Source organism: Lampetra planeri, chromosome 29, assembly GCF_965212315.1.
Source record: "Lampetra planeri chromosome 29, kcLamPlan1.2.h2, whole genome shotgun sequence".
Classification (NCBI taxonomy): domain Eukaryota; kingdom Metazoa; phylum Chordata; class Hyperoartia; order Petromyzontiformes; family Petromyzontidae; genus Lampetra; species Lampetra planeri.
Genome location: NC_136135.1, coordinates 9014959 through 9038252, shown reverse-complemented (window position 1 = coordinate 9038252; position 23294 = coordinate 9014959). Strand labels below are relative to the sequence as shown.

The 23294-nt window shown below is 42.0% G+C and overlaps 1 protein-coding gene across 1 annotated transcript; it reads right to left on the bottom strand.

The window, feature by feature from the left end:
* Nucleotides 1-813: 813 nt before the first annotated feature.
* On the bottom strand, nucleotides 814-22344 carry LOC144728503 (cadherin-4-like). Its single transcript, XM_078607992.1, has 8 exons — nucleotides 22333-22344; nucleotides 20603-20699; nucleotides 9180-9274; nucleotides 6780-6926; nucleotides 5992-6133; nucleotides 4572-4726; nucleotides 2522-2656; nucleotides 814-1243 (listed from the first exon to the last, which is right to left on the bottom strand). Exons 1-8 carry the CDS (start codon nucleotides 22342-22344, stop codon nucleotides 1028-1030), a joined length of 999 nt encoding a protein of 332 aa, XP_078464118.1. The 3' UTR covers nucleotides 814-1027.
* Nucleotides 22345-23294: the final 950 nt, after the last annotated feature.

Genomic DNA, 23294 nt, shown 5'->3' with positions numbered 1-23294 from the left:
ATAAAATAATGGTCATATCCTCAACTGAGCAGTTTAAACATGTGATTAGAGTAAATGCAGGGCAAGACTGGATAATACTAATAGCCGTTATTTAACCCGGACAGTTGCATATCTCTTTTACAAGGAGGACTGGTTTAAAATAAGCAGGTGTAAGAGAACCGCAAATAATGTTGGTACAAACTTAAAAGGATAACAAAACTGTCTAAAATATGAATAAGTGTAATCGAACATAGTCTTTTTCAAGAGAGCGATGGGCTTAAGCAAATACAATACAACAGAACACAACAAATTCCAGATGTGTAAGCAGAGCAGTCAGAGGAAAAATTCCATTTGTAAACATTTATAATCTAATTAATAAGCAGAACAGTATCAGAAATATGCTTAACAGCTGCCATGGCCAATGAATGTCACATTTTCATTATGAAGGGAATCATGAGGTTCAAGTTATTCACACATTTGTCAGTCAGTGACCTTGTACAATCATCTTCCTACCCGCCCTGCCACTGAGAGTAGTGTTCATCGCATTACAGTCAAACTGATATTTATTTATATATAATATATTTTTATATCAGTGCAGAACCAATGTAATGTGATGGTTTTATTTTGTGCAGTCATTGGTCACCAGGCTGCCACCATCAACTCACTATACTTGAGGACTGAGTTTAATCATAAGCGGCGGTCTGGATTAAAACCCAGAATCTCAACGGTACCGACTCAGTGCTATGACCTCTGAGTCATCAAATATTCTCAGGAGTCAGCCTTCCTATGGAGCATATCGCAGTACGCATTTCAGCTGCATTATTAAACCAGCCACTAAGTCAGCCTTTCGTGCATCCTCAGTTTCAAACCAACGCCAATTCAAAGCTTCTCCGTGCCCGTTTGGTAGCTACGAGCCATAAGGTAAAACATTTCACGTTTCTGCGGTGGAAAGCCAGGCTATTGTCCATAAGACGGCTGCTGTCGATTAGTCCGTGTGTTTATCACGTGGGCATCCAGGAGGGGAGGGGGCAATGTCAGAGAGTGAATGTCAATGGCACGAGGTGCTGAACCCGCATGCCTTGGCTATGGTGATGATGGCCTGGTTGGATGCGGCATCTGTGTGGATGTTGAAGTGGACCCCCGGGTCCCCGCTCTCGGTGTGGTAGATGGTGCGCCAGTTCGCCGTGCCCTTCTCATCTTCATCGTCCACAGACAGACGCAGCACCTCCGTGCCCACTTTGTTCGTCTCCACCGTTGCCGATGCCTGCGACACGAGGATGATATTGATTATCTTCATCATTATTATTGTTATTGCTATGCTTGTTTACCGAGGAAAGCCTCAGTGAGTCTCAAGACTCCTTTCTCAAGACTACTACTTTCTCAGGAGGGTTCTGATACGTTTTTTCAGTCAGGGGCGTTGACTGATATGTGCGTCCCGATTAAGTAATTTGCGAGTAAATCGTAAAATTGGAAAAATATGGATCATGACGACATCATGGGAACTTATACGTCCCACTGTGACGCAGACGGCACATTTTCACGGTTAACACACCCACAGTATTAACCAGGGCAGCGACGGGCTCGAACCGCAATCCTCTGCAACAAACAGCAAACCGTGCAACCGCTGTGCCATGATCACGATCAGAGGTGGAAATTTTGAATTCCCACGGTGGGAATCAAGTTATCCATAAGATGATCCATCATGTCAATCATTTCATCATTATTTCTGGCAGAGATTCATGGTTCGAATCAGGTGGCTGCCCTGTTCATCACTGTGGGTGTAATAACCATGAAAACATGTGCTGTTAAAGATCATAGATGCATTAAGCCTGGATCATAGTCCAATATTTACTAAATTAAAAAAATTATCTGTGAATTACTGAAATAGAATATACAAAGCAGTCATCATATATGACTGTTAAAATTTGGCAGTCATGCAACTGGGTAAACATGCATAATATTAACATTGAATAAAATAACCATCCAGGGCACCGAGTAATGTATTTATAATTCCAAGACATTTTTAATAATTGGCCTCTATTCCCGCCAAACATTCTCACAGGATATGAAACATTTATATATGACAAAGCCCAAAACAATGTAAATAAATTAATTATATGTTAGAGGCAAATCTAGTGTCTCTTAGCCATATACCGGGATAATACATTAGCTCCAAAAGTAAAAAATAATGAATGTGCTTAAAATGGGAAACTAATTTTGTACAAGGTGAATATAACACAATGTGCAAAAACAGCACGCAATAATGTTTCAGTGAGGGTCAAATAAATCAAGCAATGGGAGCTTGTGCACAAAATGTACTGTCAGCAATTTGCAACACCCAGCGAAAGCAATTAATTGCACCTTTAGTAGTTTGTAATTTGAAATAAAATATTTTTAAAGACAATTAGCGGTTTATATTGAGCAATCACGAAAGCCAAACACTTTACATAATCCGGCAGGTTTTAACCATAGCTAGAATTAGCCTTAAAGCCACCCTACTGCGTACATTCACTCTCCGATGCTGTCCCATTGTGCACCTCACCTGGGTGCTGGTGAACCTAGGTGGATGGTCATTTTCATCCGTCACTGTGATGACGAGAGTGGCGGTAGCAGAGAGCCCTCCACCGGCGCCATTGAGATCCGCAGCCACAACCTCCAGGCTGTGTGAGGCCATCGCCTGGACACATGCACGGCACAGTGAATATTGCAGGTGTGGTCAAAGGTGCATCCTCACAATCGCTTTGCTCACGCCACTGCTTCCACGCTAGTCAGGCATTTCGACGAGGTGGCTGTACACACGCTTTACCCCGTCGCACACGGCCTGTCGGCAGACTGACTCGTCACCAATTTATATTGCTGGGCGCAGAGGTGGTGCGGGTTTGAGAAACCGGCTCATTGTTTCAATTGCCACACCAGGAGGTTGAATCTAACCGTCAACCGTTACATTAACACCACGGCAGCAGATGTACGGGGACGCAGAATTTTGCACTGCAGTGAAACTGGTAGGAATAGCCATGACTGTTTTTAAGCTGAAACGAGCGTATCACTATAAAGGCAATGGGCACTACGTTTAAAATTATTTAAACGTTAAAATTATTTAAACGTTAAAATGATTTAAACGTTAAAATTATTTAAACGTTAAAATGATTTAAACGTTAAAATTATTTAAACGTAGTACCCTTTGCCTTTATAGTGATACGCTCGTTTCAGCTTAAAACAAGCGAGACTCATTTTAAAACAAACATTTTAAATATGCAGTTGAATTTTCATATTAAAATCATGTCCGTTAAGGGACAGCTCAGTTTGCAAAGCATCAAGACTCCTCATCATTAGATTGTCCTGGGCGAGGTCAAGTTAGCCTATCGGTTGCATGAAGTCATAACAATCTGTATCACCAGGTGGGTTCCACTCCATTTGGAAAAGCAACAGTTATATGACGAGACTGGCACTCACCATAAGAATGAACACAACCTGCTCGGAAAGCCCAATGGAGATTTACACCATCCCACACTCAATCAAGCATGAGCAACTTTAGACTGATTCTAGATATGAAGCTTTCGTGACTGCAAGGATTCATACTCTTAGGTTTTTCGGCAAAGTCACGTAAGTAAAAAATAATAAAATAAAATAATAATAATAGAAAATAAATCAATTAATAGATTTATTTTCATTTATTTTAAAATTAATCAAGTAATTTATTTATTTAAATTAATTGATTTATTTTCATTAATTTTATACTTTTTTACCTACGTGACTCTACCGAACAACCTTATTTTTAGACTGATTTTAGCATCGAAAAATTGTACAATTGTACTTTTCAGCCTCCACGGTGACGAGATGTTGACTACCTCGCCTGGTATTCAGGAGGTCGTGGGTTCCATCCAGACCCGAACGCCTGTATATTTGGAGTTTGCATGTTCTCCCTTTGATTGCGTGGATCTCTCCCTCCACGTTTAAAAACATACGTTTGGAGTATTTGAATGCTATACATTTCCATATGTTTGTTGAGCTATCATTTGTGGCTAGGTTGCTTCTGAAAATGAGCTATGTAGCTCAGTGGGCCTTACATGGGAAAATAACAAAAATAGTAAATAGTTCAAGGTTTATATCAGCAGCCAGACCTCTCCTATACCTGCCCCACAATGAGAATACGTCTCCTTCTTTCGTACGGCTGATGTAGATGCACAGCAGCAACTACAATTTTACATTCAGGTGGTCAAGCCAGAGAACTGCGCCAGAAGTAATTTATCCTTGGTATTTGTGGATTGGGCATTGCGTCGTTATACGTTGTACTGTATGTTCTGGATGACCACAGTCGCACACTACTGGAGAGTTTTGAATTTTCCATTTGTCCATCAGGTATCCGCATCTGCCATGGTTTTTTTGCGGATGCCGTTTAGGGTGGACCATGAGCTTGGTGGAAGATCAACCCCATGGATCTTCTGCGTTGGGTCTTTTACGAGGTGGATATTTGTGAGTTATTTTGAACTCCATTCAGCTCTCCAAGCTGAGAATACGTGAACATGGATAATGAGTTAGCAAAGATAATTGTGAAAGCATAGGTACATTTTGTGAATTAACCAACCACTCACCTCTCTATCCAGCCCTGACTCACTGACGGTGATTATGCCAGATTGTTCCTCAATTGAAAAAGCACTCGTGTCAGAGATAATCTTATAAGCCATCTGAGCATTTGGAGTGCTTGGGTCGTCTTTATCAGAAGCAGAAACTGTCCACACGCTTGTTCCTGTTAACACAAACAGACACAACGTCAATGTATACTTTGCTACCTCCCCAAAATGGGGTCGTTTTCTTGCGAGCGTTGTTCTCTCTGTACCCTTCAAATCCTTTATGATCAGCATATTTTGGTTCATTTCAGGCTGAGTTAAACCAATGTTATGCACTATGGAGCACCACAGCAAGTCATTATGAAGCGCTGTGTATATTGCCAGAGCGGATTTTAACTAAAGCAGAAGAAAAATAATAACAATAGGAGTGTGCTCGTAAGAAAAGCCCGTTAACTACTGGTTCTCCTGTTGTGCGTTTTACCCTATTATGTTATGTTATACAGGTCTCGACAATGTGGTTACATGTAGATGTAAATAAATAAATTATAAACATTGATAATACAAATAATAGAAATAATAATATAAATAAAATAATAAATGACGACGTTTCGGAGGCAACACAAGCTTCCTTCCTACGTGACTTTACCGAATAAACCTAAGAGTATGAATCCTTACAGTCGCGAAAGCTTCAAATCTAGAATACATGTAGATGCTCTCTAAAGTCACTGGAAATTGCATTGTAAGATATAAAGTCTAGCTGCTAAATATCTAAACAAAAATGCACAACATCGGTGACTGATAAAAGCAAGATGGAAACGCCTCCACGAAACCAGACTTAACATTCACTACTAGTTTTCCCTTCTAAACACGTTCGATGTTAAACCCCGGTTGGGCCACTAAAGTTACACTCAAGTTCTTTAAACGTTTCAGATGCTTTGAGGCTATATCCATGCACATCACTATGACCATGTTTTTTTATGGTGATGTGCACTCCCTTGTATGTATGTGAAACTTCTTTTGCACCGTACGTAGCCGACCGTGCTAATCGGAGGTGCGTTTACTTAGTATTATTCCAGTACAAGGAGCAGCAGCCGTGCAATTGCTTTCTCACACCACTGCTGGCGGATGGGTCTCTACCAGAGGGAACTCTAGAGGGAGCTCTTGAGAGCCCTGCATAAGAGGGTATTTTTTTAAATCTAATTTTCCACGCTAGTCAGACGTCTTGGAAGAAGTTATCCATTCCGGTACCCACCACATGAAACCTGCCGATCGACGAATAGTGGCGCTCCCATTTATACTGCTGGGTGGACAGAGGTGTAGGAATTATCTTGCACCATTGTTTCAACTGCCATGCCATGAATTGATCATCCCAACATTCCAGTACATTGCCAAATTGACCGCCGCTGTAGCATGTATTATGATAGCGGTTTATCCGGTGTCTTACCCATGGGGGAGGCTTCTGACATCTCCTTACTGAATGTCGCTTGAGCAAACTCAGGACTGTTGTCATTCTGATCGACCACTTTGATGATGACAATAATTGGTTCAAGTTCTGCACCACTGTCCGCGGCCTGGCTGCATGTTAGCTGTTTCAGAAAAGTAAGCACACCCAAGTTAGTACGGTTATTATTTTCTGTACGAAGGCGTCGTTTAATGATGGATGAGCTGAGTTGTTCTCAGACAGCGTTTGGTAAAATGAGCAGCACCTGGTCAGGCTGCAATCCTTTGTAAAAAGTTCAGGAGACCAGAAATGCATTGCTTTTCATCACAGAAATGTGGAACTGCCACGGGAAATGAGCACTCTCCAATGCATGTTTTATTCCATTGGTGGCCCAGACTGAATATTGTACTTGTTGGTACAAAACTTGAGTTGTACCTATGTCCACATTGATAACCTTGTTTTAAAAGGTTATCATATAATCCACTTTTATTAGCCATATACATAAACTTGTATTCTTAAATAAGTAACATCTCTGGTGGGGCTGAATTCTGTTCTGGCTTAAGGAACTATTTCACCACGTGGGACAATGACTTTAAAATAGTCACATCCGTTGAAAAGAAACCAAACAATTTTCATAACACCATAAAAAAAACGATTACAAGAAATCTACTGACGTTTCTTCATTTAGATCTTGTCACGATGCGGTGTGGGATTCTGACATTTGGATAAACTGCGAATGCGGTGACTTCCGTGGCTTCGGTGCGAGTCGGAGCGACGCGGGGGTCGCCCACCTTGAACTCAGAGTGCTCCTCCCTATCTAGGGCAGCTGTGATGCTCAGCTCGGGCACAAACTCTTCGATGATGAAGAGCCCCTCAGGTGGCTGGTCAGCCCCTTGCCCCGTCAGTGTGAAGAACAATTCGTCACCGTCTGCCTGTAACTGAAAAAGAGCATTCACCGTTCTTAACATGGGCAGAGAGAGGCCTCGCCAGATATACCAATTTCCGTTGGTGACTTTGCGATTTGACCACGATGCTCACAGCCGAGTACAGTACACATGGCCACCTTTCTCTTCCTCCTTAAATATTGATGTCTCTATGGGGTAGACAAAATTAAGTATCACTTTTTAGGAAGCTGAGAATGAGTCGTTCTACAGAAAGACTGGCATTAGCCATGGACAAGTGGCTTTTCCGTCCACCCTGGTTTACGGAGAGAGTTTGCATATATGTGTGTGTGCATCTGAACCTGAGTTTAATTTACATTGGTTTTGTTGCTTAGCTTATCCTATTTTTACTGCCAGTCCAGCTCTGATATAAAGTCGCAGAAGTAGCCGAGTGGCTCAGGAACATCAGAGTGAAAATATCCGGATACCAAACTAGCATCTCCGAGATGTTGGCTTCATAAATATTCAAAGTGGATTAGACAGAACATTCCAACCAAGACCTCGAGTGAAATAACATTTGTAGATTCGTTCCTGGGTGAAGCAAGTTTATGATGTTTTATCAATTGACAACTCAAGAGACCAGAGTAGTCTCATTTGCAAGAGTAACCTGGGTCACCAAAATGACACAAAACAATGGAATAAAGTATTGCAATGAAGCAAATTGGAATCAGAGCAAATAAACAACTTACTGAAGAAATGAAAAAATACTTCAAAATAAATAAATCAATATAGAAAATAAACGTCCTCTCGTGAAAGTTGGCTCGGACAAATAATGTTTAAACCGTTCATAAGTGCAAGTAAGTTACATCAACATTAAACATATTACGGCAGAGGCGGCCAACCTGTAACAGACCAAGAGCCAAGTATATATAAGTGTGTAACAAGGCCGTAGCCATAGAGTCAACGTTGGGGGGGATCAAATCTTCCAGAGGGTCTGGGGTCCCCCCCCCAGAAAAAAAATCGAAATTTGAAAACTAATTTCCCAACTAAAATATAAATAAATTCACGAACACATGGGATGGACTTTTTTTTTACAATAATGTTTAATAGTGTATTGTATTACATTGCTGTTTTTTTTCTTTTTTACCTTTTCTTGTTTAATTGTATGCAATGGCAGAGATTAGGGATTCATAAAGTACAACTATAATCACAAACATATGAAGGGAAATATATGCATTGTTATATGAAGACAAGTCCAGATATTGTGGCCAAGGTTTAGCAAAGTGTTGTTTTAATTTACATAGCATCGCAATTATTATTTGAAAAAATATTTTTATAGCAATATATTTTGGGGGGACATTTTGAGCATATTTGATTATTGGGGGGGATGTGTGGGATGTGTCCCCCCCCCCCAATATACAGGGTGTTTGAAAATGATGGACCCAATTTCGAAGCACTATATTTCACGATGGCCACATGTTACAATTACACAAAAAGTTACAAACGGTTTAATGAGTTATCAAGTTTTACTAACCATTTTATAAATGCTATATGTGCCCTCCACCTGCTGTACAGGCAACATCGAGACGATAGTTGAATTCGTCCCAAACGTCTCTCTTCTCACGTTTTCCTCTGAGGTGCGTGGTCGCCCTATGCTATTCCCCTTACATAAATAGCCTGTTTCCTCAAATTGTCGGTACCAACGACGAATGCTCTTTGACATTGACGGATCAATGCCAAAACGCCGTTGAAGCGTACGCTGCACCGCAATGACGGATTCAGTCTTGCTGAACTGCAGAACACAAACCGCCTTGTGTTGTGGGGTCACCATCTTGCGAATGACTGAGGCTAGGGGCTGTTAGTGCGCTGGGAGAGGCATCTAGCGGTAATCATTTGAAATTCTATGCCCCGCCCTCTCTATGCCATGCCCTTTCAAGTGGTAAGAGTTTCATTCATGGGCGGTTCGTGGTTGCAGAGATATAGCGATTTCAAATCGGGTCAGTCTTTTTAAACACCCTGTATATTATAATTACGGCCTTGGTTTGTATACATAGACAGTTTTTGACACAGCATGGGAGACATTCATTATTCTTTGCTACGACTGTGATAGTGCGGTCTACGTTATGCCCCTTCGATAGAGCCGCATGCGACTCGGGAGACGCCAGTTGGCCATCGCCACATTCCGGTCAATATGTCAAAACAACACACGTGTAATGAATGCAGGTACATTTAAATACTGTACACAGTGACATGGGGCCTTTTTCTCTTTGGAATTATCATGAATAACATGAAGAAAAAAACCATACTCACGGTGTCTAACAATTTCGGGAAAGGGCCCTGGCCGTTCTCTTCGACGCTGATGTAGATCGGAGATGCAGCCCTTCTTGGTCGTCCAACGAACAAACCTGGCCAAGCAACAACCAATCGGACAAAGCAAGCAGCGCCAATCGGCACAGGTTTACCTCGCTCTGTGCCAGTGTTCTTCACTCATTTTTAGTGGGGGAGAGGGGGATGCCCAAGTTCCTCGATAAGACATCATCAGCGTGAGAGCCGACACACATTTGAAGCCATTGGGGTTTGACAGCGTCATGAGAGGTGCTTTCACATTTTTGTATTGTCGGGGGACGCACGTTAGGGCCCGCACTAAAGGCCACCAGGGGCCCGCCAGTGGACTGCGGGCCTTTCACGGAAAGAGACTGCTTTGTATGGTAGTAGATGCGTTTAAAAAAAAGTGCGCTCAAAGCCAAATGGCGTAGCATGGACCGTAGAGTTACCCAACCCACAATGCACCGCATGTGGAGACAGCCGCTTGCCGAGTACCACATACCGTGCACACATTGCATACGCAATGCTGTCCAACGTCCGACTGCCAAAGCCGTATATAGCGAAGTTTTGGTAGAACTACGTTCGCCGCATATAAGTTTTAGCCTCTCTCCTCTTGCCACACACATAGAGAACTGCATGTGACTGGAAAAGTTTGAAGAAATCCACACGTCACCAATAAAAAGAGGGCAGACATCTCAGCAGTTCTGTTTTGTATACGTAATATGGTTTTTTGTTCATAATAAAGTATTCGTTTTTGCAATGTGGTGTATTGTGTAAATGTGTGTGCTTCGTGTTTGTACTGTCTGTGATTTATTTGTTGCATATCATATTGGGTGTTCTGTATGGTGTTATTTTGCATAATGTGCTTTACGTTTTTTCCTGATTACGTTTCTTTATTTATTGTAAATTTAATGTTATACATTGTTAATGGATTGCATTTTATTTGTTTTTGTGTGTCGTATCGAGTATTTTGTCCAGAATTATGAAAGGTATTTATTTTGCATTGCAGGAGACGGTAGTGGCGACGTAACGGTTCGTGCAGTGCCCTATAAACCCAAGTTTCCTGAGTTCGATTTCCAGTTGCGACTGACATCAGTGGAGTGATACATGACCTGTTCATTGCCCCTTCCCCCTTTACCAACCCGTACTGATCAGCATGGTCAAGTATGGCCACACAAACTCCCGTGACTGACGTGGCATGGGGAAACGATGGTTTGACAGAGGGCGGTATGTTATTCGTCTTCTTCTTAAAAAAAAAGAAGAATCAACATTTGGCCGCCTTTTATATTCATGAATAACATTACACATTCTCCTCGACGAACGCAGATACAGTACATTAGATTGTTATGAATTGCGTTCGCTTTTTTATCATAACAGCAGATGTGAATAGAATTGTCTACAGATATCCATTAATTACGTTTGCGTTTCACAGCTGGTGTATTTAATTAAAACTAAAACGCTGCCAATGTTTATACAGACCCCTAAATGATTTGTTGACTTATTTGCTTCCATTGAATGCATTTTTTTTTTCCCCGCGATAAAACACTGCTTTATACAGCATAATATATGTTAATATGTGTAACAAAGTGGGGACTGTTAGGGCGTGCTGCATTTATAACAATATAAAGGCAAGAGTTAAAGTAACAGCCCTGTATTTTCTTGCTCAATGCCACTACTGGCAGAAGGGACTTCACGTTGTGGGCGCGCTTGAGGGGCCCTCTAGAGGATATTTTTGGCCTCCTCTTCTACACTGGACTGGGGTCTTGGAAGAAGTCGGATTACCCACAATCTGCCCCATTGTTTCAATTGCCGTGTCGGGACATCGAACTGGTGACAGGGAGACTTCTTCACAATTCTAGCAAATTTGCCTGATAAAGCTGTTGTAATCACCAATGAAACGTTGTTTCGTTGGTGAAACTGCGATGAAAATGTTGTCACATTAAATTGTATAAGACCATGACCTGGTCATTTATAAGTGCGCCCTAAGTCTGTAATTTAGCTCATTATATTGTAAAACGAATATTTTGCATTTTAAAGTAACGTCTGTTAATGAGTAAGTCTGTTAATGTCTGCTAATGAGCAGCTTTTTCTGGTAGCCCAGAGGCAGCAGTGGAAATATCACCTCAAATACATTACTTACTCGACTATTTCGCGCCGTACGAAGCCAGCCCTGCTAATCGGAGGTGCGGTTTGTATGCACGTTGAACTTCTTTCGCGCGGTACCTAGCCAACCGTGCTAATCGGAGGTGTGGGAGCGGATCATGAGGGTGCCAGAGTTGCTGACAAGCGACGCCTCTTTCTCTCTCTGTCACACGCGATTTTTTTTCCTTTACAGTTTTCTGTATTACGTACTACACAATATATTGCTTTATTTTTCCACTGTGTCCATTAGTAATGCTATATATAACGATATATGCATGCATTGATATATGTACAGCAAGTCCTCATTTAACGTGGTAGATGCGTTCCTGAGAGGTTAAGCGAAAAACGCGTGAAGTGAAAACTGTTTCCCCATTAATGATGAAGTTTTGGCGAGCTACGATATGCTACTACGCACACACAGTGAGACGGCAGGACAAATAGTACGCCACCGCGTTACCGTATCATTCCGTGTGCTGCATTGTATTGCTAAGTCGCGCAGCTCAAGAAAGTAGTTCGTCGTTGACCACTCAGAAACTGCGTTATAAATATGTGCGTCCCGCGTTATAACGGGCGCATTCCATGTTGTGCGAAGTGTTCCCTCATGGAAGCACTGCATTACAACGAAAATGAATCGTAAACACGCGTTAAGCGAGGACTTACTGTACATAAAGTTTATTTTTCAAGGTAACATATGGTTATGTCCCCTAACTCTTTGGGTATTCATAATCTCTGATTTAATTTCCACGCCGTTCTGCAGGAACGTGTCCCCACAAATATTGAGGGGTTTTAAAAACGAAATGTTATCATCTGGATGAATTTTGGACTGAGTCGACCCCCAGCTGGGATTTGAACTTATGAGCTTCTGACTGTGAGTGAAGCGGTCTAACCACAGCTTAATCCAGCAGTATTTTATAGCTATATATGTTATATATAAAGGCAATGAGTGTGAATTATGGGTGGTCTAAACGACTGTTTTTATACCCCATCAATGGAGTTTTTTTTTTCGTTGGAACAAAAATTGGACATAATAGATACAGATGCTCAGTGGGAAAATAGTACCGTACAACTTTCATCCATCGACCCACAGGCATTCTGCTGAGTAGTTATTGAGCATGTGGCTTCTTTAAAACTATGATGGTTTGCATTTATAGGAGCACTTGCATAGGTGCCTAAACAATCAACAGCACCTTCCATCACATCTCAACTATTTCAATGCCCATCTGTAGTTTTAGTCTCGGGACATCCCATGCTTGCAGCTTTCCCTCTGTTGCCAAAAGGTGAATGGAGCACTATGAGACATCTCCTTTACCAATGGCAAAATATAGTAAAGGTTTTTACCCTTTCAACTGGTACAAAAACTGACACCTTTATACAAGGCATCGTGTTTGCAATAACCACAACACAAGCAATCAAAATGCAAAAAAAAGAAACAACTCTGGTGTTGGACCAGATGACGCCTTTTAGCCTCATCTGGTCCAACACCAATGGAGACTAGGCTCTAAGAAAAGCTGTCTCGGGTGTGGACCAATCCACTTCAAGGACAGTGCATATCATTATCAGAGTTGTTTCTTTTTGTTTGCATTTTCACTGCTTGTGTTGTGGTTATTGCAAACATGATGCCTTGTATAAAGATGTGAGTTTTTGTACCAGTTGAAAGGGTAAAAACATTACTGTGTGAATGGAGCAATTGGTCCGTAAGTGGTTATTAGTCTGTCAGTAGGAAGATATTGTTACTCTTTGTTTTCGCAATGAAGTACATTGCGAGTAATTGGTAACATTTCAAACCATGACACCGGCACACGTGGCCTTTTTTGTTCATGCCACAGGATATTTAATATCCAATGTGAAGCTGACGGCGCATGTATCGTTTTCGTTAAAACACCCTCAGCATTTAACAGGGCGGTCAGGTGGCTCGAACCACGAACCTCTGTGACAAGCGGTGAGCAGGATACCCGTTCGATCATTGTCACCTTAAGGCTGATGCAACAACAACAAAAAACCTCAGTAGCGCTTTTGAATAATGATAGGAATCATTCTTCGTCGTGTTCCGAGTCTTAAATGAACAGCACACGATGGCGCAATGCTAGCTGCAGCAATGCACACAGCAGGAACCTGCTGCACAGAACACGCCAGGGATAGCTCTGTGTGGACACCACCTTACTACACACGCGGCTAGCACGTGGTGGGAATTTATTGCCAGCGGAGTAATAATGAAGTTATTCTTTAATTACAGTCCCGCGAAAAAGTTTACACTCTGGACTATCCGTTAGGTATGAGAAACAACTTCTGTGTGGGGAATGGGAGGCCGACAATACGTGAATGATCACTTTGAGTTTCGAGATACATCAGAATCTGAATATTTATTTGTACTGCAGGAGGAGTCCCATCAGCTATAAAGCTCCTTTTCACAGATGTCCAGTCGGGGCGGGTAAGAACGTCACAACAACAAACAGTACAAAACATGGTAATAGTGCAAAGTGCAAGAAAGGTAAACAAATCACCGAAACACGTACAAATACAAAACTAAACCATCCCCATCCTACCACACAAAGCCCACTCGGATATTAACTTATTTCTCAAAGGCGACCTGGCCACAAATGATAGCTCAACAAAGTGACTCATCATTTGGACATTTTCGGCAGAAAAATTATCTGAATAGTTAAGTGCTGAACACATGCATGGTCGCTTTGGATATTACATTAATAAATAAAAAAACACTAAACTGTTGAGATTTCAACACTGAACACGCACAGTCTCAAGTTGCAACGTGTTCATCGTCATCTTTATCCATGGTCAATTCAACTGTCACGACCATGCCACGTGCAACCGTTCAGCCAGCCGCTGCACCTTGAATTCGCTACATTGCTCCATCACCTCGTTGGACTTTCCCTCTGATGTGTTCCAGACAAATGATCATTGTCTTTAATCCATCTCAACCTAGCCACTTACTTTTTAATTATATATACAAATGTGTTAGATTAATTTGTGCTTTCATGTTGTGTTATTGAAATAGCGCACTCCAGCGCGTTGACCAGGGTGCACTGAATGCGCTGCGAGCTTCCTCGTTTGTCGGGGCAGCAACGTTTAGTAGCGATGCTGCCCAATACAGCAACAACAAGCGCGCGGCAGAAGCATCAGTGTGAATCTCCTTTCTCACGCGCTATTTCGAAGATCTTGTGAGGGTGAAACTTCGTCTTGTTTAAATTAAGTTTTGATTTACGCGATTTTGAGTTACGTGTCGTTTTGCAAGGACACAACCACCGCGTAGAACGAGAGGTTGCTGTATGTAATTTTATGATTTGAAATTATTCGTTGCTCAAATGAGAATTGGGGCGAGGATAATCTACTCTTTACAGCGTTGTGCCAGTGGTGGAAATTCCAAATTCCTATGGCAGGCGTGAGTTTGTCAATAGGGTAACCACTGTTGACTTCCTCACTAAGTGGAACTCATTTTATTGACCTCGGAACGATGATGGGCTAAGTCAATTGTAGAATTGTACAATTTGACTTAGCAGAATAATCATTAATTTATTATTTAAGTACAATTATACAATTTGACTTGTCTTTACATATACATTACATTCATATATATGTAAACGATGGTAATGGGAATATCAAGAAATAGGTCAAGGTACTTCATAACCAATAAACAGAAAATGTTACAAATGTTCATGGGCAATCGCTGGCAATAAAATGCTGAGCATTTTTTAATCAGTGTGGAAATGTATTTTCTCTTGGTGAATGATAAATATCTAATTATACTCCTTATTGAAAAAAAAACGTATCATAATCTGTGCCAAATTAACCACTTTCCATAAATAAAACATCCACGCGAAGTGAATTAATAAATCCATGCCCACTGAGCAGTGGCGTTACGTGCCTGGCATGGGTCGTTGTGCAAGGGAATTAAATGCCCCCACCCCTCCGTGTCTGCTCCCCCTCTTGATAGCCCAACACCTGGGCCCACCCAGTCCACGGACCGCATGCACAATCGACACCTATGCCACGTCCACTGAGCGAGCATGCCAGTGAAGTGCGCTGGGTTGTGCCAGGCTGTCCCAAGTCACGAATTCCTTTCCCACGGACACCCAGTTCAAATTGAAGTAAAAGAGAAGACTTTGACTACAAAAGATGGGCTGCTGAACGTCCCCGTGGCTTTACACGATCGTGGAAATTAGGGAAGGAGCCGCTCGCCCAGCAGCCTCGGCACCTTCGGGGTGTGATTGGAGTTCCACCATGCCCTGTAAACTAACGGAGACACGCTGGCCTTCTTGTAAACTAACAGGTGAGATGCTGGGCTGGGCAATGATTATTCTTGACAACACATAAAGAGAGAGACCAGAGAGGTAGAGGATAGGAGACATCACTTTGTACGTCATAGGTTCTGATACAAATTAAATGATGAAAAATATATATCTCCTGATGTTTTAATGGAAGCAATATGATCGAAAGAACGTATGAAAATATGTTTTGTACTGAGATAATGAAAAGTCGTAATTGTCCCCACCCTCAAATGATCACTTGGGTGGATGATCATCTACTCTGCGGTCCTGCGCTACTGAAATAAGCCCTGCACTGGGAGATTTATGATGAGGCGAATGTCATGTGTGGTTGGGCACATTTGGTGGAATCCAGTACAAATGGCCACTGCGTTTACTTTGTTGATGCAATTGTTTGAATAGCAACCTAAATATGACGCGGCATGCTTGACGGATGCATCACACAGCCCGCATTCGACAGTGGCAAATGTATGCGCCTGCACTGTTGTTGTTGAGTGTGTAGCTGTGTCATCGGATAGCAATTCAAGCTCTGGCAATCTCAACGCACCGAGGGGTAACACCCCTGCTGAAAGGTTGAGTGCATTCAACAATGCCAGTCATCGCAAGCATTTTGTCCACCCCCCACCCCCGCTTAGTTTTGCACCCAGAATGTATCTCTCTTGCGCGGACTTGTTCGTGTGAATGGCGGAATCAGCTGAGGAGTTGCAGGACGCTTTCAAAATGCTTGGCAGCACGAAATGAGACATCGTAACAATTTGCTTTAACTTGCATTAGTTCATTTCATTCGTTCGTGTCTTAGTCCGCTTGTCCTGGCGAAGGTCGTGATGGCAGCATTTGTTGAGTAGTGGCGGTCCAGACCTCCCTTTACCTGGCGACAGACTCCAGCACTACATTAATATACACTACTACACTACATTATACACTACTATGAACTACACTACACTATACACTACTATACACAGACTCTAGCTCTTCCTGGGGAATTCCCAGGCGTTCCCAGGCCAGCTGAGCGATACAGTCCCACCAGCAGCGTGTCCTGGGCCGGTCCCGGGGTCTTCGCCAGGGCCGGCTCAGTTTCAAATGGGAATTAAATTATTTAATATTTTTGAAAGTTGGGACAACATCTTCTTAAATAACCATCATGCAGAGCCTAATAAAACTAAATATCCACCGGCCACAGACAGAACCGTGAGAAAAATAATAATTCAATACTGCATCATTGAGTATGTATTTTTGTGTAAAACATTGATGTACATGAGTAAAAATTTGAATGAAAAGGTACACTTTTGAGATTGTGTAAGCATGGATTTGAAGCGCCAAAGCACGCCCGTGCCTGTTGACAGTATTTCTTAGACTCTGTTATCATTATCAGAATAAGAGATCAGATTATTAGGTACAAATTTTCTGGTACCAGCTGTGTTGGATTTTACTTTGTGTGTGTGTGTGGTGGAGGCTCATGAATGATGCGAGTGGCCATCCTCCTTCGACGACAGGAGGCAGAAGTGCAATAGCCCACAGAGACGGTCAGTGCATTGTGCGAATAACTCAGAACGAGATGGCACAGGTGGGCACGAAGGTTTGGTCATCTGACAATCGACCCAGTCTGTTAGCTATAACACCTGGATCACTTCCATGACCTCATTGTCAGTGAGCCTTCACCACTTCACGTGCCACCCATAGGCCAAGTAATTTCGTCGAGGTGCTTTGGGGAAAAGAGGGCTCATGTTGAGGCACGAAACGTAAGTGTCTGGTGCACGGAGATAGATCACCATCGCCCCAGAGCCAGAGAGATTGATTGGTAGCATCTGCTACCATTGACCACCATGAACAGAACATCGTAGTGCAAGTAGAAGTCTGTTTAATAAATACACGTTCCATGTATTTTCATATTCCATGGATGTTTCATATCACATTATATTTTTGTACTTCCAAAATTATATTTTCTTTCACATTATGGTACCCTTCTTTGAAAAACAAATACATTCTAAAAAGCTACCACTGTGACATTGTACTCATACATATATGTTATCTAGAGATAAAATATATATACTGTTGACATTTGCATCCAGGGTGGTTCCACGAAACCATTTTTGGGCCATTGGCTCAAAGACCAACGTGGCAGATGGCAAAAGCCAATGCGTAGATTTTCCATCAGTTTGTTGGTATTGCATGCCACCTTGTGGAAGTTATCTCCATATATATAAAAGGTAAAGTTGTGAATATGTGTGCCTGTTCAAAATGTTTAGCGTACTTCCCGACATGCAACAAACTGGAAATTTGCCATGTGGGCACTTTCCAGACTGTACACCATGCAAAAATTACAAAAATACACAGTTTTTTTTGGGGGGGGGGAGCTCAATAATGCATATATTTTTGGATGTGGAAGCGTAATGCATTGTAGTGTCGTGGTTAGCACGCTGCGCTGTCACGGAGTTCGATTCCCGTTCACGGCCACCACCGGTGACGATTATTTTAACCGGTCCTGGGCCCTCCCCTGGGTCGACTCAGCCTCAAACAAGTAACTGATATGGTTTGTGAACATCGCCACTGCGGATCCAAGTCCTGGGCGAAGCCGGGTAGTACAAGCTAGTAGTGAATAAAGGCTTCATTGAGGTTTCATTATTGCATACGAAAATAATGGGACGCTTCAGATTGTATTGCGTGCATGAACATGCATGCACAATGGGGAGCAGTTTGTACATGCATACCGAGCTTCATGTAACTGGTTACAATCCTAATAATCTAGGTTTGCTTCCAAGCTATTCACACCATTAGCAATAGATACCTCAAGCTGGTCTGGCCATCATCTAAGTATATAAGCTCAGCGCAAAACAACAAGTATCAAGTATATTGTGTGGTGTGTCAGTATCAGCAGTGGAAGTCAACAGCAGCCTGATTTAATTTTGGCCACACCTCTGCATCACGTGCCCTTTCGACCTGAAATATGTGCTCTCCGATTTCCCTTACCCTTGCACACAACGCAGCTTCATCGAAAGTGTTTGCCCTGTTTTTGTTTGTTTGAGCACATCTGGTTGTAAGCGTGGTTTTCAAAAAATATTGCAAGAGCCGACATCTCAACGTGTCGATATCTTTCGCTCGTGATGTTTAGTTTGCTTTCCTTCCCCGCGCACCTCCGATTCGCACGGTTGGCAATGTACTGTGCGAAAGAAGTTCAACATACATAATGGGCGGAGCTTGGGGTCATGCCAATGAACAGCTTGGTGTGCAGGTGTCGAACACTGAACTGCTGAGAGATCTAGCAAGTTTAAAATGAAGTTATGGCGATGTGTGGTGGCTATGATGACTTGACAATTGCAGTGTGTTCTCACAATGACCTGCGTGGATATACCAGTTCTAAAGAAATTAGTTTTCAATCTAGGTTGTGGGTTTGATCCAGACCGTGACGCCTGTATATTTGGAGTCTGCATGTCTCTCTCCCCGTGGTCGCGTCCATAAAACACTTAAAAAAATTGGCGTTTTTTATTTTTATAAACCACATCCCAACGATAATAACTTGACCCAGTGCAAAGCGATGCCGGTTTGTGGTTAGCTGCATCTCCAAGCTACACAAATATCACGCGCCAGGCAGTCCCAGTTTAAGTGCTGTAACTACTGCAGCATTAGAGTGCACCTCCAATTAGCATGGTTGGATGCGTACGGTGTGAAAGAGGTGCAACGTACATCGAGGGTACGTTCCAGAATTCTCGTGTTTTTAAATGCTTTCAGTTGTGTTCATTTAACCTTTTAAATTAGATTAAAAGCTGTAGATGGGCGAAGCTTGGTCTTCATGGAAATAATGTGGTTTTGTAAAAAAATAAGTATAACCCGTAAAAATAAAGTTTTTCACTATACATCCTTTATATGCGTGGCAGCGAACTTAATATAAAGGATTTAAATATATATTCGCCTGTGGAGGACGCGGGGATCGATCCCGCGACCTTTGGCATGGGAAGCGAGGGCGTTACCAACTGCGCTACTCCGCCACGGCCTGTGGAGGGGTTACGCTTTGGGCTCTTATACTGTGACGTTCAGCCAAAGTCATGAATGAGTTCTATTTGAATATATGTAAAATACATTTTTTTTGCCTAAAAAGTGTAAAATTTTGGGAATTTTTTTTCACGAACATTAATTGTCTAGCACAACGAGTCTGTGTGGAAAATGTCAGCTCGATTGGATCACGGGAAGTGGGTTAAAAAACGACCGAAAGATTTGCACGGTCGTAAGCAAGCAAGCAAGCACGCAAGCACGCAAGCAAGCAAGCAAGCGAACTTAATATAAAGGATTTAAAAATACCATTGATCTACATTGGGGGCACTGCGCCAGGAATCAACACCCATGAATTAGGCCACCAAAATCAATCCACTGCTGGATGAAGTCCTCGCCAAGCTGCTGACACCTGCCACGACCCTGTGATGCAAGAAATCCATCCGGCACCTTGCGCGTGAACTTATCTCGCCGTCGCCCCTTCTCCTCCGTGGCCGTGCTCTCGGATGCGCTCCATTCCTTGGCTGCCACTCCATGATGATTCTGGACCATCGTCCCTCGCCCTATTTCGCGACGTGCCCTGCCCAAGCCCGCTTTTAATAACAAGTTGGATGATGTCATGAAACCTGCGTATGTTTTCTAATTCACGTGTTCCTCGTTATGACTCTTGAGGAAACGCTGAACCTTTACAGCAGTGGTGCTTTGCCATTACCGGTTCTCAATGGTAACATTGTTTTTATAATGTTAATAAAAATTGGGTTTGATGAAGTAAAGTAGTTGTACTCATGCCCGTGCTTAATTTGTGTTTTGATGATTTACCGTCTAAAAAAATCTGGCACGTCTCGCACCCCAGGTTAAGAACCACTGCTTTAAAGTAAGCAATTACTATTGGTTTGCTCTTTAATATTCAACTCATTGTTGAATGGATTTATTGTACACAACCAGAACTGCTAACACTGCGATTGGACAGGCACTGAGAGGATTTGTACAGTGTGCACGTACCGGCTTGCCAGCTGTTGTTAATGAGGGCCGACCCACTTGGGAGTGGGCTGAGCACAGCAATTCTGGAAGAGAGCTGGGCTGCTGTGCAGGGAGATGCCTGAGAGAGAGAAAACAACATTAAAAACCATGCAGGGAATGTTATGAATATCCATTAATAGGCAGGTGGCTCAGCGGTCGAGCGAACGGCTCCAAATTTGAAAGGTTACGAGTTTAAATGCTGGTTGGTAGTTGACTAGGCTCATCATCCCTCTGGGGTCGATATGCTTGCCCCCACCATAAGAACGTGGAATTAATTCCAGTGGCTCGGGGCTATGAACTGGAGATGAACACCGTACCTCGATGCTCACTTGAGCAGCAAATCACTTTAACTTATTTATTATAGATATGGGCCTACTGAGTATAATATACCCCGCTGTGCTGTGTTATTGGATAATTGCATACATCCATATGCACAAATCAATGCACTTTATTAAAGTTCGGTGGCTAAATGGACATTATGCCACACTTAAGATTTTTATTATAATAACAACATAATATTGCTTTGTGTCGCTATGACAAAACAATGAAAGCCATAAATTGACAGGTGTTAATAGTTGTCATTAAGATGGAAAGTCAAGTTCCAAACGTGAGAATGTGGAATTGCACCACTGAATCATGGCTACCAATATAGATAAGTGCCACTGCACCTGAGCACTTGTAATTTTGATGTAAAATCCAGTAATATATAATTACCAAAATGTAGAAATATACGAGCATTCATTTTGTAAAAGTATTTTCTGCTTCTCATGAATTACGAACTTCATGGTTTTATTTTAACAAATATATTACAGAAAGTTCTCACATGGAGAAATATTGCCATTGATTTCAGGTATTAGAATATAGTACTGTACCTGTCAATGTTAGGATTATAATATAAACTTACTAATATTGTAATACGTAGAGCTGAAGGATTAACGCATTCAAGATTAAAAGCATATTATTGTGATATATTCATTACTATAACAAACAATGATACATTAACTTCCGTATTACATGCTATTACCATTCACAAATAAATGTAGAACATTAAATACAGTTCAATCTTTTCCTTCTTAAATGTTTATTTACATTGGATGCGCATTGCATTGCAATAGTCGCTATTTAGTTAAGCCGCACGATGTAAATTAACGGTAAAGTTGCCAAAGAAACAAACTTCAACTAAACTTACCCAGGACAGCCATGCCACGATGCACAACACTATTGTAGCGTGCATTGCAGACTTTGAGAATCGACAACCGGTCATGATGTGCTACTCTTTTATACTGTCGTATTGCTAAGTCAGTATTGAGTCACACGCGGGGAAAGGCACGTGGTGCACAATACGTGCCCCCACCTTCACTCGCATGTCATGATTAGACACACCAGGTACAGCAAGCTGTGCCCCGTTATCAATTGATTTCAAATTATTACAAATTTACAATGATATTTTCCAGTCTGCCGTGAATTTAATGCGGGATGAAGACCTCACCATTCCATGTCCATCATAGGGGTTGTTTGACCACAATTTACCAAGCTGATGAGTGGGGGACGGTGGTGAAGTGGACCTTCATGACCATATGATGTTATTTAAAAAAGAGGAGGCCATGTGTGCTGGTGTCATGATCCATATGTGATTAATGACGGTATTTGCAAATTACTTAATTGGGAAGCCACTTAGCAACTTCGTCCCCTCCTGGCAGACTAATGCCTACTTGCAGGCCCATGCTGGGTTCACCACGTGCTCCGCAGGGAGAGCTGCCACCAGGGGGTCCCCTACCGCAGGGTGTCTTGAGATTCATTGAATAGGATATTTGAGTGATGATGATAATAATCATAAATGTATGCGTGTATGTTGAACTTCATTCACACGGTACATAGTCAACAATAACTAATTGAAAGTAGTGAAAAATATATTAATTTTTTTGCATTTAGCTGCAAATAATGATCACCTTTGTGAATTGGACTGATGAGGATACAGGACACAATTGCTTGATATTGAAAATTATGAAATGGGGTCAATAGCAGTGGCAGATGGCGAGCAACGGCAATTCCCAGTGGAAATTCCTGTCCAGATGCACTTACTGAGCCACCCGCCCCGTGATGATACCACATTCGCATGTGCAGCGATGTCACCGCCTCATCTTGATCGCCAATGCGTGCAGAAGATGTAAACGTTTCATTTTTCAGTCGATTCAGCCTAGCCCATCTCAGGGGTATGGATGTTATGAACATATCATATGACTAACATGCGGTGAACATTTTTCAACGGAGCATCAAGAGGTGATTTTAGACATTCGGAAAAGAAAAGCCCATTGAAATTACTCATATTTACCGTGTATTACAATCCAGCCAGGTGGCTCGGCAGTAGGGCAAGCAATTCACAATTGGCAGGTTGCGAATTCAATTATTGGCTAAGATTGACTCAGTCCATCATTCCTCTGGGGTCAATAAAATGAGTACCACTTCATGGAGTAGTCAGTGGTTGTTCTATGGACTTGCCCTAGCCATAGAAATGCGATGCTTAACAAAAAAAACATGATTTGGAGTTCAATAACATAAATGTAAATCATCTTTATTAATATTTTCATAAAATTTATATTTTTATCATTTATTCACATGCCTATCAATCAGTGTACTGCGCTATACGGCACTTAATTAATAACATTCTGAAGTT